At 48.9% G+C, this 18,183-nt stretch overlaps 2 protein-coding genes across 6 annotated transcripts in view; one reads left to right on the plus strand and one right to left on the minus strand.

Annotated features, from left to right (window-relative positions):
* Positions 1-1,373: 1,373 nt before the first annotated feature.
* On the plus strand, positions 1,374-3,799 carry SPAG8 (sperm associated antigen 8). 2 transcript variants are annotated; one of them, XM_010846072.1, is made up of 7 exons: positions 1,374-1,534; positions 1,631-2,474; positions 2,575-2,749; positions 2,938-2,983; positions 3,068-3,182; positions 3,313-3,375; positions 3,484-3,799. In XM_010846072.1, exons 1-7 carry the CDS (start codon positions 1,497-1,499, stop codon positions 3,658-3,660), a joined length of 1,458 nt encoding a protein of 485 aa, XP_010844374.1. In that variant the 5' UTR covers positions 1,374-1,496; the 3' UTR covers positions 3,661-3,799. The 2 variants fall into 2 exon arrangements, with proteins under 2 accessions (XP_010844374.1, XP_010844373.1); XM_010846071.1 differs by having other exon boundaries at positions 3,313-3,799.
* Positions 3,800-3,900: 101 nt separating this feature from the next.
* NPR2 (natriuretic peptide receptor 2) overlaps positions 3,901-18,183 on the minus strand; it is an 18,045-nt gene continuing 3,762 nt past the window's right edge. For 2 of the 4 annotated variants that reach the window (XM_010846069.1, XM_010846067.1), the window contains 20 exons: positions 14,043-14,156; positions 13,624-13,759; positions 13,286-13,380; positions 12,920-13,052; positions 12,604-12,688; positions 11,905-12,025; positions 11,668-11,742; positions 11,379-11,456; positions 11,044-11,148; positions 10,855-10,926; positions 7,886-8,045; positions 7,556-7,711; positions 7,312-7,480; positions 7,003-7,149; positions 6,389-6,512; positions 6,131-6,199; positions 4,903-5,077; positions 4,733-4,831; positions 4,373-4,464; positions 3,901-4,242 (listed from right to left, as the gene is read on the minus strand). In XM_010846069.1, the coding sequence (XP_010844371.1) occupies positions 4,177-4,242; positions 4,373-4,464; positions 4,733-4,831; positions 4,903-5,077; positions 6,131-6,199; positions 6,389-6,512; positions 7,003-7,149; positions 7,312-7,480; positions 7,556-7,711; positions 7,886-8,045; positions 10,855-10,926; positions 11,044-11,148; positions 11,379-11,456; positions 11,668-11,742; positions 11,905-12,025; positions 12,604-12,688; positions 12,920-13,052; positions 13,286-13,380; positions 13,624-13,759; positions 14,043-14,156 (2,271 nt within the window). In that variant the 3' untranslated portion in view covers positions 3,901-4,176. The remainder of the gene's footprint in view (positions 4,243-4,372; positions 4,465-4,732; positions 4,832-4,902; positions 5,078-6,130; positions 6,200-6,388; positions 6,513-7,002; positions 7,150-7,311; positions 7,481-7,555; positions 7,712-7,885; positions 8,046-10,854; positions 10,927-11,043; positions 11,149-11,378; positions 11,457-11,667; positions 11,743-11,904; positions 12,026-12,603; positions 12,689-12,919; positions 13,053-13,285; positions 13,381-13,623; positions 13,760-14,042; positions 14,157-18,183) is intronic. The other 2 variants (XM_010846070.1, XM_010846068.1) reach the window with 1 other exon arrangement.

The raw sequence follows: 18,183 nt of genomic DNA on the forward strand, positions 1-18,183 counted from the left end.
CTCACATCCATACATGACCACAGGAAAAACCATAGCCTTGACTAGATGGACCTTTGTTGGCAAAGTAATGTCTCTGCTTTTCAATATGCTATCTAGGTTAGTCATAACTTTCCTTCCAAGGAGTAAGCGTCTTTTAATTTCATGGCTGCAGTCACCATCTGTAGTAATTTTGGAGCCCCAAAAAATAAAGTCTGACACTGTTTCCACTGTTTCCCCATCTATTTCCCATGAAGTGATGGGACCGGATGCCATGATCTTCGTTTTCTGAATGTTGAGCTTTAAGCCAACAGAATGGGAAAGACTAGAGATCTCTTAAAGAAAATTAGAGATACCAAGGGAACATTTCATGCAAAGATGGGCTCGATAAAGGACAGAAATGGTATGGACCTAACAGAAGCAGAAGATATTAAGAAGAGGTGGCAAGAATACACAGAAGAACTGTATAAAAAAGATCCTCACGACCCAGATAATCATGATGGTGTGATCATTCATCTAGAGCCAGACATCCTGGAATGTGAAGGCAAGTGGGCCTTAGAAAGCATCATTACAAACAAAGCTAGTGGAGGTGATGGAATTCTAGTTGAGCTATTTCAAATCCTGAAATATAATGCTGTGGAAGTGCTGCACTCAATATGCCAGCAAATTTGGAAAACTCAGCAGTAGCCACAGGACTGGAAAAGGTCAGTTTTCATTCCAATCCCAAAGAAAGGCAATGCCAAAGAATGCTCAAACTACCGCACAATTGCACTCATCTCACATGCTAGTAAAGTAATGCTCAAAATTCTCCAAGCCAGGCTTCAGCAATATGTGAACTGTGAACTTCCTGATGCTCAAGCTGGTTTTAGAAAAGGCAGAGGAACCAGAGATCAAATTGCCAACATCCACTGGATCATGGAAAAAGCAAGAGAGTTCCAGAAAAACATCTATTTCTGCTTTATTGACTATGCCAAAGCCTTTGTGTGGATCACAATAAACTGTGGAAAATTCTGAAAGAGATGGGAATCCCAGACCACCTGACCTGCCTCTTAAGAAACCTATATGCAGGTCAGGCAGCAACAGTTAGAACTGGACATGGAACAACAGACTGGTTCCAAATAGGAAAAGGAGTATGTCAAGGCTGTATATTATCACCCTGCTTATTTAACTTATATGCAGAGTACATCATGAGAAACGCTGGACTGGAAGAACCACCTTGCTGCTGCTGCTGCTAAGTCACTTCAGTCGTGTGCGACTCTGTGCGACCTCATAGAACCACCTTAGAAAACCTCAAAAAGTTCTGCTTAGGTACGGAGGCCAGCGGAACTTTAAGAGCCGGGCTGACGCGGAAGGGAATCCAGACGGAAGGCAGCCATACCAAACCACAGAGGGTTTAAGACTTCCGCCCCGAAGAGCACTTGCCAGCACCCTGACCCTCCACGTCCGCCCAGCTCTAGTTCTGCGCAGTCTCCTGGCATGATTTGCCGTCCCTATGGCAACCTGGTAGCTGGCGTCGGAAGATGGAGACCTCTGAGTCTACTGACAGATCGCAGTCGCGGTGAGAGCCACAGCTCTGGCTGCGGGCGGAAGGGGACAAGGAAGTTAACAGACTGCTGTGCTTCTGACAGCTTTGCCGCTTTCTTTTTTTTTCCAGATGTTTAGACTTACAGCCCAGCTCGGACGGACTAGGGTCCAGTTCCGATCCCTTTTCTTCTTGGGATGGCCGTCATAGATCTGCCCTGGTAGCTGCAACCGCAGCAGCTTCAGCAGCTGCCACAGCCGCCTCCACTGCCAGAGCAGCTGCATTATGGACAAAGAGCCCAGCCCCCTACTCTCATGGGAACCTGCTCACGGAGCCCTCCTCTGACAGTCTGACAGAGCGCTACACTGGACCCAGATTTACCCACAAGATAAGCCACAGGAGACTCGGCTTTCAGCCTGCCTATTTTCCCCATATTGCTCGGAATCCCTATACTACAAATGACCTTAGCTCTAGCCGTGGCCCTATTCCTGGCTCCAGTTCTGGCCCTGTTCCTGGCTCCAGCTCTAGCCCTGGTCCTGACTCCAGCTCTGACCCTGGACCTAGCTCCAGTTCTGGTCCTGGTGGTAGCCCTGGCGGTGGCTCTGGTCGAGGTCCTGGCCATGGCCCTGGTCCTGGTGGTGGCTCTGGTCAGGGTCCTGGCGGTGGCTCTGGTCAAGGCACTGATCTTGGTCCTGCTATTGATTTTAGGCATAGCCCAGGCCATGGCTATGGCCCTAGGTTCAACTTCTCTGCTCCTGTAGGCTTCAGAAACCCCAGGGGAGATCTTATCCCTAATTATACCGGCTGCAAACACCACTGTCACTGGGAACCGCAGGAACAATCCTGGAAATTTTTGAAAGTCTCAGAACCTGGTGCCCGAGGGCTGTGGAAGCCCCCCGAAGTTGAAGGGAAGAGTACAGTTCTCAGTGAAACACTGCCACGGGGCCAGTGCCTTCTCTACAACTGGGAGGAGGAGGTATTAAGGTTTGACCTGCTCCCTTTTCTTGAAGGCTGCCCCCAGTTGATGGGGTGGGTACAAGGAAGGATATCATTGTCACTCAACTTGGGGCCTACAGAGAGCCACCAACTACCTGGATCAAGTCCCAGTCATGCAGGATGGCTCTGAGAGTTTCTTTTTCCGACACGGACACCGGGGACTGCTGACCCTGCAGCCACAGTCACCCACGTCCTCCTGCACCACCCAGAAAGACTCATACCAGCCCCCAAAAAGCCACTGTCAGCCAATTCGAGGTATGAAACATGAGAGAATGGGCAAGAATGAGTTCAGTAGAGAAAAAAAGGAATATCAGGTGGGCCTATGGTTGTCTGAGGGGTATAAGGACAAAACCCAATTTTTCCTCCTTTCCCCAACTTTGTTTCTTCTGGGCCTGTTTCTTAAGCAGCCTCCTCTATTCTGTCCATTCTCTGACCTCCCCTAGGGAAGCGTGAAGCCATACTGGAGATGCTCTTGCGCCAACAAATCTGGTGAGAGGCTGGGTGAAGGGAAATGGGGAGGGGGAGGACAAAAGTCAGGGGAGAATGCCCTTGACACTCCCCAGGCCTCTGTAGTAAAGAGGTGCAGGCAGAGCAGGAACCTACAAGGAAGGACTCTGAGGTCGAGTCTGTGACACACCACGACTACAAAAAGGAGCTGGTGCAGGCAGGGCCTCCTGCCCCAACAAAGGTAAGAACGCAGTCACCCCCACCCCCCACCCTTGTACAGCTGGGTCCTGACAGGCTGTGGGAAAGCAGCCAGCCCAGAGGCTGAAGAGTTAACTCTTCAGGCCAAGAGTTATGCAGTATTTCCCTCACAGATCCACGACTACCATACAGAGCAGCCTGAAACCTTCTGGCTAGAGAGGGCACCTCAGCTACCGGTGTGTGAGGGTGACCGGCTGTTGGGAGTGGGTGAAAGGAGGGGAGGAGGCTGTTCTGTCCTGGCTTGGGGCAGAGCAGGCCCCGTCCTCATTCTGGCACTCCTCCAGGGTGTCAGTAACATCAGGACACTAGACACACCGTTCCGGAAGAACTGCAGTTTCTCAACACCTGTGCCTTTGTCTCTAGAGCAGCCATTGCCCTTTGAACCTGAGAGTTATTCCCAACAGGGAGAAATATCTTCCCTTGCCTGTCAGGGAGGGGGGCAGGGTGGTGGAGGGGGTTGAACTACTCCTGTCTAAGGGCTGAGGAGGGAAGTAGATGTGGAATATGGAATCTCCTTCTCTCTCAACTGGAGAGGTGGGGAGGAAATGAATTTGGTCTGTACTTGGTGACAGGGTTTCACATAAAAAGTGTTCTCTCTCATCCTGAGACTGCTGATTCAGTGATTCTGTGAGTTACTGTTTCCATACCCCAGAACCTTTCCTTGGCGCCGCCCCTAACGCAGACTATGTCACCCATAACTGTTTTTGTTTGTTTGTTTTATATTTGGCCAAAATATTCTGGTCTAGATACAGATATTTACAGAAGGTAGGGAGGAAGGAGACCAGGCCAGAGAGGGACAGGTATATGTACAAGACTGAGCTGCAAAGGGCAACAGCTTCCATATAAGGTGGCGGTTTTATGCATGTTGATTTCCATCTCATGTGACAATGTCCACTTCTGATGTGTGGAGAGATGATGGCTACTGCCCACCCAGGTACCAGCAGCAGGGGACTGTCTGACTTGGGAAGAAGTAGGGTTTATAGGAGCCCAGCAGGTCCTTTCCGCTCTCCTAGGAGCCAATAAGTTCGCATCTTTCCTTTTCCCTGGAATTGGGGGAGCAGAGATAATTCAGATTCTTCTGTTATTCCTCGTACCTCCCTCTCTTCCCCCACAGCCTCCACAGTCACGTTGATCCTCCCTTTCCATGACTCCCTCCCTGTGGCCTGCCATCACCTTCATCTCCACATCCCCTCGAAGCTCTAGCTGGAAGCATCCAAGTTCATCCAGGGCATCCTTGGTGGTAGAGGAGACATGAATCTTCAGGGCTGGGGCAGGACAAGAGAGATGATGGAAAGAGGAATCAAAGAAAAGGCAACCGAAGAACTGCAGTATCAGGGAGAGCTTTACCCAACCACCATCCCTCAGGAGGGTCTCAGTCTTCCCAGGGCACATGCACTAGAACCAAAATATGTCCAAGGACGGGGAAATCAGGAACTTCAGTCTATCCAATTGAGAGATTTGGAGGAACTCTGAAAAGAAGAAAAGGCCAACCCAGATGGAGGCTGGGGCTGAGGTTGAGGGTTGATGTCTCACCTTGACCGTTAGACTCCATTCGGGAAGCAGTGTTCACTGTGTCTCCAAAGAGACAATAGCGGGGCATCTTCAGGCCAACGACCCCAGCACAGACGGGCCCTGTGAGAAGAAACAGGTTGGAAGAGCCTGGGGAAAGTGGATACGAGAGCAGGAGGGAGAATCAGCCCTACCTGTGTGGACCCCTATGCGTAGCCGCAGTTGGTCGTGGGGTCGGTGGCGGATGCGGAAGGAAGAAACTGCATCCAGTAATGCCAGGGCCATACGAGCAATTTCTGGGGCATGACGCTGACCATTTCTGCCTGGGAGACCAGATACCACCATGTAGGCATCTCCAATCGTCTCTACCTGATTGAGAGGGGGATAAAAAGGTCATCTCTATCTGTATCAATGGGCATGGGGAAGAGTAAGAGGAGACAAGCTGAGTACCACTATGAGTCATCCTGGCAGCCAGGAAGCCAGACAGTGACTGCCAAATAAGTGCCCCAGTCCTGAGAATCTGGGAGAAGCAGGCCCAATGAAATAAGCCCTACATAGCCCAAAGTGTCAAAGGAAAGAAAGCAGGCACTTGGCTTTGTTAACTGTACTGAAGCTGTGTTAGAGAAGGTCCTGGTTTTTAGGAACTACACACAGACTTATTTAGGAATGAAGGGGCACTGTGTCTGCCACTTACTTGCAAAAGGTTCAGAAAAAAATTATATGGATATATAGATAGGTTTTTTTTTAATAAAGCAAATGGGAAATACAAACAATTGGTAAATCCGAATAAAGAGTTTATCAGAATTCTTCATTATGGTAAATAAGAGATGGCAGAGTGAATCCAAAGGGAAGGGACAAGAGTGGGTATTTATTATCTATACAATGTTAGGCACTTATTCACAATAAGTCTATTATTCCCATCATACAGATAAAATATCTGAGGCTCAAGGAGCTTCTCTTACTTGCCCAAGGCCACACAGTTAGCCACAAAGTCAGGTCGTTTTTTACTCCCAAGCACCATAAAGCCTACCTTAAATGACTCAATGACTTCAATAAAAAGCTTTCACTACATAGCTTGTCCTTCATCCCAATATATCATTCTATACCCACATCCTGTATGCTCCCTCCATATCGAGGGGATGAAGAGAAAAGATGGCTAGACTCTGACCATACCCTCAGGCAAAAAGTGGCAGACTAGATCTTGTGATGGTTCTGATTAGGGAAGCCTCAAGGATTCACAAGAGATTAGACTGGGATGTACAACTACAGTGCCAGAGCCTCAGTTGTCTATAAAGAGCACTCCAGCACTGGAATGCTGGAGACTCAAGCAGGAAAACTGACCACGGGGCAGGTAAGGCACGTGGGGTTTGGGGAGACTGGTTTTTAAAGGACTGTCAGTGGAAGGGCGGCCCCAGCTCTCACCTTGTAGACGTCAAAGTTGTCAATTATGGCATCGAAGCATGTATATAGATCGTTAAGAAGTGTCACCACCTAAAAGGGATGGGAAAGTAGAGGCCTCAAAACTTGTGCCTGACTTTCTAAGAATTCTTAACACACGAGCCGTGGCAAGATATGGAAACTCCAGAACAAGCTAGTCTTTCCTATTATCAAGTTTCTCTATGCCCCAGTTAAGCTTCCCTAGGTCCCCACCCCGTCCCTGGCCCCTAACCTGTCTCTCACCTGCATGGGGGTGCTCTCTGCCGACAAAGCTGTGAAGCCAACGATGTCACTGAAGTAAATGGTAACGCTGTCAAAGGCCTCAGCCTGTACAGTCTCTCCCCGTTTTAACTGCTCTGCCACTGAACTAGGAGGCAAGGGTACAGTCCAAGCCAGACTCAGAGAAGTGGGCAAAGGGAGAGGAAAAGAGTGTATGGCTGGAGCAGAGATGGGTTCTAACATGAAAGCTGAGCCTAGGGGAGGAGAAGGAAGGTGGCTGGGAAGTCCTGACAGTCCAGAGCAAGATAGGGTGGACACGTGGTGGGGGTTGGAAGAGGATCCCTGGGGCTGCAGGCCAAGTGTCCTAAGATGGGACTGTTCTACCTATACTCACTGGAGTGAAGCTCTGGTAGAGCAGCATCCTAAGAAGAAGGGATATGAGGCCAGGAAGAAGGCAGCACAGGTCATTTGGAGACAGAATGAAAAACATGGTCTAGAGCCAGAATGGGTTCATGGTAGCAAAGATGTGACAAAGCAGGGTTCTGAAGGTTAGGAAGGGAGTTGTCAGGAGCTGGATGAGGTAGAAAGCAACAGAGCAGATACCAAAGGAAAATTCAGGAAGGGGTCAGAAGTCTCACTGGGGTAGAATTTGGTAGAGCAGAGCCTCAGCCTTGCGTTTCTCCTCCAGGTAGGCCTGTGTGCGCTCCTCCACCAGCTTCTCCAGGTTGTTGGCATACTGCTCCATGCGCAACAGGAGGTTGTCCAATATACTGGTGCCTCCTTCCCTGGAAGGAGGCCACGATATGGTACATGCTCCAAGATGGTCAAGGCTCCGGGGTTTTCTACCCAGCCCACCTACCCTCTTGGCCACACCAGCCCCACCTCATCCACTAAGACTGATGAGGCCTCTATCCCTGGGGAGCCCCTGCCCCGTCATGCCCTCTTACTTGTTAAAGCGGCGAATGAAGCCCTTAATCTGTCCAAAGTCTGGTCGTTCAGCTGGGTCCTGGGCCCAACATCGCTCCATCAGCAAAACTAGCTCTTCATTCAGTTGCGTCCGGTCAATACTTGGCCGGAAATAAGGCCGCTGACCATTCCGGACCTTCTGGACAATCTCTGAGGGTGATCAAAGGCTTGGTTGAAGAAAAGGTCCTCCAGGTAGGGGAAGCGCTAGGTAGTAGATTGACTTACCTTTGGGGCTGAGATCCAGGCCCTCCAAGTAGAAAGGCCCACTGCGAAGTGCTATCTCCTGTAAGATGATCCCAAAGCTATAGACATCAGCCTTCTGCATGCCTGTGGTTGGCAGGGGGTTCCCACTGAGCAGTTCTGGGGCAGTCCACAGCTTCTCTGAAAAGAAGGAACCAGGTCCTCAAAGATGGAATCCCCAAGCCCACCTGGGCTCATTCGCATAATACTCGCCACAGTACTGCCACTCCATCTCCCTCTCCCACCCTCCCTAAGTGGAAATGATCAGGGCCGGGGGAGGGCAATGCAGAAGTGGGTTGTGGGGAAAGGCCTCACTGGCATAGAGGGCATGGCTGTCATCAGGTTCAGCAGTTGATCGGAAGCTGGCCAGGCCATAGTCTGTGATTTTGAGCACGAAACGACTATCCACCACACAGTTTGAGGACTTGAGACTCCCATGGGATGCAATAATGCTGTTATGGAGAAAGGCCATGCCCTGCAGGATACAGATCAAGTCATAGGATTGGATCATATCTGGCTTAGGATACCCCCTCTCCACGAGATGGGCATTAGCTAGCTGTCTAAAGATCTCAGGGCCATAAAAACAATATGCTAATTTTGGAAGGCATCATTTGTACAGTTTCCACTCAAAGAAGCAGGCAAAAATAGGAGAGTCATCTCTTCCATGGGCTTCCCTGGTGGCTCAGATGGTAAAGAATCCACCTACAATGCAGGAGACCTGGGTTTGATCCCTGAGTTGGGAAGATCCCCTGGAGGAGGGCATGGCAACTCACTCCAGTATTCTTGCCTGGGAAATCCCATGGACAGAGAGCCTGGCAGGCTATAGTCCATAGGGTTGCAAGAGTCCAACACAACTTAGCAACTAAACCACCACCATCTCTTCCTGGTACCTTAAGCAGTATATCAGCGCCTAAGCACCAGGCACAGGAGACATACATAAGAAGAGGGACAAGGGGAGCTATCAGCTATTACCCTGGAAAGGGCAGTTTGTCTTCCAAGTAATGAAGGGAACAGAACTATGAGGGTGAACTCCAAGAATACTACACCCATGATGGCCTCAAATGCTTGGCCACTGCTCAGGAAGGCGTGCTTTGAGATCCAGGTATTAAGACTACCTAAATGCACCAAGGAAGATAAGCCAGTTGGAAACTTTAACATATAATCATAAACAGGCAGGCAGGTCAAGATGGAGAAGAAAAGTGATCTACTAGAGGGAATGCGGACCAGAGAGAAAGTGGAGAAGATGGTAAATTAGGAAAACCTAGGACTTCCCTGGTGGCATAGTGGTGGGAATCTGCCTGCCAATGCAGGGGACACAGGTTCAATCCCTGGTACAGGAAGATCCCACATGACCCAGAGCAACTAAGCCTGTGAACCACAACTACTGAAACCTGAGCACTAGAGCCTGGGCCCTGCAACAAGAGAAGCTACTGCAATGAGAAGCCCATGCACTGCAATGAAGAGTAGCCCCTGCTTACCGCAACTAGAGAAAGCCCACATGCAGCAGTGAAGACCTAGCACAACCAAAAATAGGGACATAAATAATTTTTTTAAAAAACTCTGGAAAATGGACCAAGGTAGGAGGTAGCTGCCAAATCAATGTGGAAGCCTGAAACTTCTGACCCCACAGGGCCAGAGAGGAGAGAACCTTTGCCTGTGAAGGACTCTAAGGCAGGTCCTAAGAGGATAGAGTGATGCTTCCCCTGGGAAGTCAGTTTGGGTGGAATAAAAAAAGGATACAGTGCTAACCAAAACTCTTCTAAATGTTTAGCTCTGGGCCTAAACAATTCAAAACTCTAGTCTCTGTGAACTCTTTCTTCTTATTTGTTTCATCTTGACATCAACAAACCTTTGGAAATCTCCAAATTTGTGAATATAGATATGATTAGGCTTCTGGATTTGTTATAAATCACCTTTCCATCAAATCATTGTTCTCTTAAGAGTCATGTTTTTCTTATAATTTATCATCACACCTCCAGTTGAGTACCACATCAACGTGACCTAATAATTTCTCTCTCATGTGATGGCAAACTTTACATTACACACAAAATTTTTAAAATAAGTTCATTAGAACTCATCAGAATAACCAAAGCCAGATCAGGTATGGTACAGGTGATCCACTAGGCTAGCTCACTGACCCAGGGACTTGCTTCTAAACACCTGTGCAAGATGCAAATTTGCTGCTGCTGCTGTGCAACCCCATAGATGGCAGCCCACTAGGCTCCCCCGTCCCTGGGATTCTCCAGGCAAGAACACTGGAGTGGGTTGCCATTTCCTTCTCCAATGCATGAAAGTGAAAAGTGAAACTGAAGTCGCTCAGTCGTGTCCAACTCTAGCGACCCCATGGACTGCAGCCTTCTCCAAGATGCAAATTTAGATCTCCACAAATCCATGGATCTCTGGGTCACTTGAAAATAGCTGAAGCCTAGTATCTTAGATGGACAAGGCAATGGCAACCCACTGCAGTACTCTTGCCTGGAAAATCCCATGGATAGAGGAGCCTGGTAGGCTGCAGTCTATGGAGTCACTAGGAGTCGGACACGACTGAGTGACTTCACTTTCACTTTTCACTTTCATGCACTGGAGAAGGAAATGGCAACCCACTCCAGTGTTCTTGCCTGGAGAATCCCAGGGGGAGCCTGGTGGCTGCCGTCTCTGGGGTCGCACAGAGGCAAATATGACTGAAGCGACTTAGCAGCAGCAGCAGCAGCAGCAGTAGCAGCAGTATCTTAGAAGATACCAAAAGATCAGCATCGTTTTCCTTGGCTTCTCAGTTTTATTTAGAGAAGTAAGTAAAACTTACTTTTTTATGTAAATTTAAACTTTACATTTACTTAGTAAAATGTTCTTTTTGAATTTCAGTTTTTCTGAACAAAAGAGCAAATATGCCAAATATTGGCTAGAGGGTAAATGACAGAGAAAAATGAGGGTAAAAAACCCAGAAGATAAGTATGTTTGGAGACCCCATTCATTTTTCCCTGCTAAGAGATTTTAATATAAACTCTTGGAGGTTAAAAAAAATAAAAGGATGATGGAGAGAGATTTGAGGTGTCTAGTGTAGGAAAACAAAAATTTGCTATGAAGACTCTTTGTGGCAAATAAAACTCATTCCTCCTAATTGAAAGCCCCAGATCCCTTGTTTACCCATTATTAGCCAATCTTCAGAATAAGGGGAAGTGGAGAGAATGGAATTTTTAGAGGACCAGGAAGAGAAATCCTAAGCAAAGACAGAAAAAAGGAGGCATTATTAATGTGGATGAACTCAAGGAGTGGGGAAGACTCACCTTAACAAGGTCATTAATAAGTGAATAACGAAACATCCAGTCCAGGTTGATGCTGTCATTTTCCAGAATATCCTGATAGGTGACATGGAATAGATGATGTGACTATCCTCGCCCCACTGTCACCCACACAGTTGATGTAATTTGGGGTCTATCTCCCTTGCCCCCATAATCCCCACCTAGATCCCACACCTGTAAACTCCCACGAGGACAATACTCGGTGACAATGCAAATGTTGGGAGGGTCTATGCAGGCACCAATGAAGCGAGTGAGATGGTTAAACTGAACATCTCTCATCTAGCCAAAAGGAAAAAAAAAGGAAGAAAAGAGAATTCAAAGAGCTAAAAATTAGATACAGAAATCTACCACTACAGGAGAGGACCTTTCTCTTAATTGTACTCACAACTCAAAGTCATTTACAAATGACCCACTTGCCCTCCCAGCCAGTATTACTATTCCCTAGTCCTCTCCTTCCCCTTCCACATCCGTGTCTATCCTGGGCCCTCAACCCATACACCAGGACTTACATGTTTCAGTTCAAACAGAACCTGCCGGGTCAGCTCGATGCGCTTCTTATTCACATGCTTGATGGCCACAACGTTTCCCTGAGGGTAGGGGTGAAAGGGGAAGAGGAACATGAATCTCTGAAGGAGCCTCTGGGTGCTGGGAAAGACTAGAGAACTGTGGGAGCACCCAGGAGCTCAGCTGGACAGAGAGAGGAGGCTGACAAAGGGCAGAGGGTCACGGGAAGAGGTGAAAGATGAGGATGGGACAGGATGAAATGGTGGGGACCAGAATAAGCGGATGACTGTTCACCTTGAAGTGACCGGTGTTGGCAAAGATCTGGTATTTCCCATGGGCTGTCATGAGCGAGCCGTAACTGGATCCCCGCTGGGGCCAAGGGCAACATGGAGGCGGAAGGATGAAAGGAACATTAGATGGTGGTGGTGGTGCAGGCGCTATCATTACAGGCTGATGTGCTGGGAAAGGTCCAGGGTATGAAAGGACAGGCACTCAGAGGGAAGCGGAGGGGCAGCTGAGAGGAGGGCTCACCAACGACAGCGTGAGGCGACTGCCTGCACCCTTGTGGCATCGCTCTGAATTGCCGAACTGCAGCTCTTCCCAGCGGATGCGCCACAACATGCTGGCCAGCTCCTTCTCCAGCATCAGTTTTCTGTAAGGACTGCACCCCTCAGCTGACTGGCAAGCCCGATCCTACCACCCCAGAAGCCAGCTGCAGGGTGGCGGGGGCTTCCTGGCAGCTCTTGAAGCTGCAGTTGTCACACCGAGAGACAGGACAGAGAGAGAGTGAAGCACTCTCTGTGGGTCGGACACAAGCCCTGTGCTTATGTAAAAACACAGAGGCTGAAAATAAAGTACCTGCTTAAAATGCTGCCCGACTCTTTGCAACCCTATGGACTACAGCCCACCAGGCTCCTCTGTCCATGGAATTCTCAAGGCAAGAACAGTGGAGTGGGTAGCCATACCCTCCTCCAGGGAATTGAACCCACATCTCTTATGTCTCCTGCACTGGCAGGTGGTAGCACTAGTGCCATGGTAGCATCCATGGAAAGTTCACCTTTGCCCATAGAAGACCCCACTCAAAATCAGTAATTCTAGACTAGTGTACCCAGTCCAGACCAAAGTCGGGGCGGGGAAACAAGACCAAGGCTAAAAGACAAATGACAAGAAAGGTTAGAGACGACGGAGTTACAGCTAAGGGAGCCTGTCAGCGGAAAGCTCAGAACTCACCGGAAAATGAGGAAGCTGGAAACACCAAACATGATGAAGGTGATTCCTGTGCCCAGTGCCACAATTGCCAGAGTTGAAAGTGGAGCTGAAGGGGAGAGGGGGACCCTGAGAAAGACTGTGTGTGGCCTTGTGAGCCAGAAGGGGGCGATGCTCTTAGGTGCAGGGAGCAGACCCATCTCGAGGTAGAGAGGAGGGAGGGGGTAGAGGAGACAGGTGAAACAGAGCAAAGAGTCGGGGGCAGGGGGTGCATGAGGAGGAATAAGAGAAAGGAAAGCAAAGGGAGGAAGAGCTGCTCCCAGTCCCTGCACACACCCACTTTTATCACAGGATGGGTCGTCCATGTCAAAGGCACAGGGGGGATTGTCCAGGGGTGGGACCCCCTTCACCCAGGGGATGGGCCGTCCTGTCCACCAAATCTGCTTCTCGGGTCCCGAGTAGTGGGCTGCAGGCTGTGAGGATGGAGAGAACGGGGCCCCAGGCCTGCTCCCACCACCCTCCCCCCCCCATCCCCGGCTCCTTTGCTGCTTTCCTCCCCACCCTGCCACTCCCCCCACCACTATCATGCAGCTCCAGGAGAGAAAGTAAGGCCCTGCCTCCAGTGCCTTTGGTTCTTCCCCCAAAAGGATCCTAAAAGCTGGGTTTGTGGGCCCCACACTCTCTTCCCTGCCTCCTCCCCCATCACCTGAAAGTCCCCGGAAACCAGGTCTCCCATGGCCCACAGGACAAAATCAGTCTCCCGGTCATTGTTCTTGTCCATAACGACCAGTCCAGTTACACCTAAGACAGAAAGGAGCACCCCTTACTTGGAGATCTGCCCTTGGTCCCTCTCCTATCTTCCCAAGCCCTCTAGTTACCTGGCGGTCCGTCCCTGCCCCCATTCTTAGCATGTGTCCACCTCAGCCGGGTGCTCTGACCCCAGCTAACTCTCTCTCCTGCCCCTGGTGTCTGTGTTTGCCTCTGCCCACTCCACTCCTGAGCCTGAAAGCAGCGCTCTGGCCCTCATCTGACCCTCTCCATTACCACGGTATCTTCGTCCTTGCATCTTCTCAACAATTCGAAGTCCATCTTCCCGGGTGCCTCCCTCCTGTATGGTCTCGTTCAGGACTTCGGCATACAGAAGGATCCCATCGTAGAAGCAGCCAGCAATGAGGTTCATCTGGGGGTGGTAACTTCAGCAGTGCTCTCCAAAGGTCCTGCCAGGCCCCTTCTCCAGCCCCCCTCCCATCTCTGAGGTCTCCTTCTTCTCCTCCTGGTTTGCTTTCTTCCCTCCTCCCATAACTAAGGGGCCATCCCTGCCTCACTAGGGCAGAAGGGAAAAACCCAGATGGAAGCCCCCCACAGTAGGGCTGGCTCTGTGGCCAAGGCTGTATTCTGAGTTAGGGAGAAGAGCCTTTCCTCAAAGCCTGGCCTGACTCTCAGGGAGAGAGAGATCTGCTTACCAAGGAAGGGGCCAGCTCCACACCAAAATCCTCCCGTGCTCTAATCAGAAGACGATTCTGGAATTCCTGGTACTCAGGATTCGGGGGTTCTCGGTATGTGATGACCAATACCGTCTGGACCCACAGCACATGGGAGAGTGAAAAGGATTCAAGATGGGAATTAGGGGAAGAGAGGAAGCAGGATAGAGAGACGTGGTGAAATACACATGATATAAAATGTACATGGCTGACCCTGAAGGCTGAGAGGATACTAAACACTCTGTGTGTGTGTTTAATACATCTGGGAGAAGGGGTGGCACTCCTCCATACAAGGTAGATAGAACCATCTGTCTACGGATGGTTCCGGGAATGTGGAGACTAAGAAACAGACAAAGTCAACTCCATCCCCCAAATGGGCTCTTCATCTTCCTGAAGCTCCTACTATCCCTCAAGGCTCCTCTCCCTTCCTTTCTGGGTACCTGTTACCAGCAAGGACAACCCTGAGCAACAGCTTCTCTCCCTGGTGTTAATACTGCTAATACTATCAGCAGAATGTTGGCCCAGTGCTTCCACCCAGTGAGTTAAAGAGATTTCAGGTCCTATGACAAGTGGGGGAAATACTTTGAGACAGTGATTCCATCGGTAAAAAGCCACGAGCCCATTCCTTTAACATGTGTAGAACACCCACTATATGCAGTACTGCCCTGCATACCAGCCTAGTCCCACAAGTCATGAGTCACAAGGAAAGCACACGGTCCCATGCCCACACACACCTCACAGGTAAGCCAGTGACACATGTGGTCTCAGCTGTGCACACTTCTCACTGGCCACGGTCAGCATTTCTCTGTCTTCCACGGGGGTGCCTGCCTGGCTCCCACCGCCCTCCCACACTTCCCCCTTCCTGGCCTCGGCCTGCACCTCAGGCCTCCACAATCACTAGCCTCTCTGCCTTGGTCAGAAAACTGGCATGGCAACTTTGGGGAACGACTTTAGATCAATATATTTTGTGAAATGAAAGATTAAAACTAGTCATTTCTAGCAATTGTGTTAATCCATGTCTTTAATCCCTAAAGTACTGTAGAGATACTAGATACATTACTTATGATCTATTCTAGATCAATTCACTCCAGGTACGAAATAGTGAAGTCAGTTTATAACACATATTCAATATATAGACTAGAGTTTGCCTACTGAGGTAATTATTCTTACTGGAGCGTGTGAATGCTTGACCACACATTGCTAATACTCTCCCACTGTCAGGCAGAATTAAAAAGGAGAGGGAGACTGAGGGTGGGGCTGGAAGGGTTCATTCAGGAACACTTACTCAATGAATAAAATAAAAACAGAAAGGTAGGATATGGTTGACAGTGCAAAAAGTTAGTTAAAAGACTCGAGGGACTTCCCTGGTGGTCTAGTTGTTAAGAATCCACCTGCCAATGCAAAAGATACAGGTTTGAGCCCTGGTCCGAGAAGATCCCACATGCCACAGAGCAACTGAGTCCATGCGCCACAGCTGCAGAGCCTACGCTCTAGGGCCCGCACTCCACAACAAGAGAAACCATTGCAACGAGAAGCCCACACACTGCAACGACCGTAGCCCTGACTCACCACAACTAGAGAAAGCCCACACGCAGCAATGAAGACCCAGCACAGCAAAATAAATAAATAAAATGTTTAAAGATTACAAAAAGAAACTTGAAAAGATCAGGCTTCACACAATTTACATTTCAATACAAATGTTGATAATAGATTTCCAGTGCTTTTTAAAAAGTAATTCCCTAGGTTTGTTTGTTTGCTAGAACAGCAGTTCTCAAATGTTTTTGGTCTCACAACCCCTTACTACTAGAAATTACGGAGGACTCCAAGGAGTCCGTAATTTGGATTACATCTATCAATATTTACCATAGGAGAAATAAAAACTGACAAAGTTTTAAAGCACAAGAATACACAAGCACACCTTCTATAGCTGCCAGAGTGATGACATCATCTCACATCACGTAGCCTCTGGAAAACTCCACTGTACAATCATGGAAGAATGAGAGTGACAGAGGCAAATAACATCTCAGTATTTTTAAAATAGTTTTGACCTCACGGTCCCCATAAAAGGATTCCAGGGGCCCCCAGGATCCCAAGACCACACATTGAAAACTGCTATGCTAGACTCTTCTGCTGTGGTTACTAGCTACTAAAAAAGAGAGAGAGAAGCAGAAGAACCTCCAAAGAATTGCTGTTCTTGCTCAGGGGCTAGAGAGAAGGTAAAGGTAGGTCATTGTGTCCCATTTCATAGGGGACCCCAGGTGGAAAAAAAAAAAAAAAAAGCAAGCAAAGGCTGCCAAAAATGAGTGCAGCTTTGATGGAAGCCAGAAGGGCACCCAGGAAATGTGGAAGGGCAGCAGACACCTGGCTCAGCCTGTGGGCCCACCCACACCTAACCCCGATTAATGGACAGAATGGTGGTCTCCAGAAGAGATGCTGCCCCACACAGCCCTTGATTTAGTGCTAACTTCCATTCTAGATGCTGGAGTCCCCCCTCTGTAACCCAGTCTCATGCTGGTCACCTAGGTGGTGGCTTCTGCCTGGGTTTCTGGGCCAGTCTGGCTAATGTTCTAAAATGTCCAGAGGCTCTGGGTCCTTAGAGCTGAGTCATTTGTTTAGCTCCTCTGTATCTACTTATTTTCCCCTCTCCTGACTGATCATCTCGGTTTATAGTATCTGCCAGCTCTACTCCTCTCTAGAACAATTCCTGACTCTGTCCCCCTCTTCCCAACACACACCTTAATTTAACTCAGTAAACACGTGCTGGGCACATGGACTACACAGATAGGTATGATCCCTGCCCTCTAGCAGCTACGGTTTAATGACATTTAAAAATCATAGCAACATACTTAATTTTAGGGTCTCCTCCCCAACTCTAGCTAGTATCCAGCAAGAGCCGGGACCCTTTCCTTGGGCACGACACCCACCTGGAAAGCCGTGGATATCTGTATCAGGAGCTCCTCACCTCTGCTGCCGCCTTCTCCAGGTTAGCCTGGTCCAGGACCACAGTGGGCCAGGTATGTCTGGGGTGTGGCCTCTCTGCTCTTTCATCCTTGTCTGAAACTGACCACACATCTCCCTAACCCCCTGCCCGGCTTCAGGATAAGAAAAGGCTAAGAAGAGCTTTGTCAGAGGATACCCCATCACCCTCTCTCCCCACCTCACTACCTTGATTTTCCCGTTGGCATGTTCTTGACTGCCCATTCTCTTATACTGTAGCAAAACCTCTCTCTTTGCTTTTCTGTCTTAATAATGCCTACAGTGAGTGGGAGAGCTGAGAATTAATTTATAGTCGGCCCTTGAGCAACATGGGTATGAACTCAGGTATCAGCATGGGTCCACTGATGATGTGGCTTTTTTTTTTTCCAGTAAACACAGACCACGGTACTGTATGATCCATGGTTGGCTGAATCCACAGATGTGGAACTTCTGATGGGAAGGCCCGACTGTAAAGTGATGCTCAGATTTTTGACTGCATGGAGGGGTGGGTGTCCCACTTCCCACAATGTTGAAAGACCAATTGTCAGTAACTAATTGTTAGTGGACTATATCCCTCCTCCCCTATCCTAAGTGCTGGGGCCTCTTGGCTGATAGGAATTCTCCCACAAGAGAGAGAGATGTTCCCTCAACAAAGAAAATGTGGCCCAGAAGGCTGTGGAGTCTTCCCATATGGGAGGGTCAGGGAGACCTTCCTTGACCACGGTAGCGAAAGCACAATTCCCTTATTACTCTCTTCTCAAACCACTCCATTCCTTTTTTTTTTAAAGTACCATACCACATCACAATTTGTTCTGTACTAGTATTATTGCTTATTTGTTTGTGTTGGTCTACTCTACTGGATGTGGACTCCAAAAACGCAGGGACTATATCTGTCATGTTCTCTGCTGTATACTAGAACCTAGCACAGCAACTGGGACTTAACAGGTGCTCAATAAACTCGAATAGAATGAGTCAGTCTTCAGGTGACTCAAACATTGACTGAATAGTAACTTCCAGAGCAGACAGTTCGACACAAGAGTGGGAAATCCGGTCCAGCCTGAGGATTCAGGGATTGTTTCTAGAAGGGAAGATAACTGATCTGAGTCCTAAAGAATGCCTTATTCAGACAGACAAAAGGTGAGAAGGT

The sequence above is a fragment of the Bison bison genome, unplaced genomic scaffold (genome assembly GCF_000754665.1).
Source record: "Bison bison bison isolate TAMUID 2011002044 unplaced genomic scaffold, Bison_UMD1.0 scf7180017864230, whole genome shotgun sequence".
Lineage (NCBI taxonomy): Eukaryota > Metazoa > Chordata > Mammalia > Artiodactyla > Bovidae > Bison > Bison bison.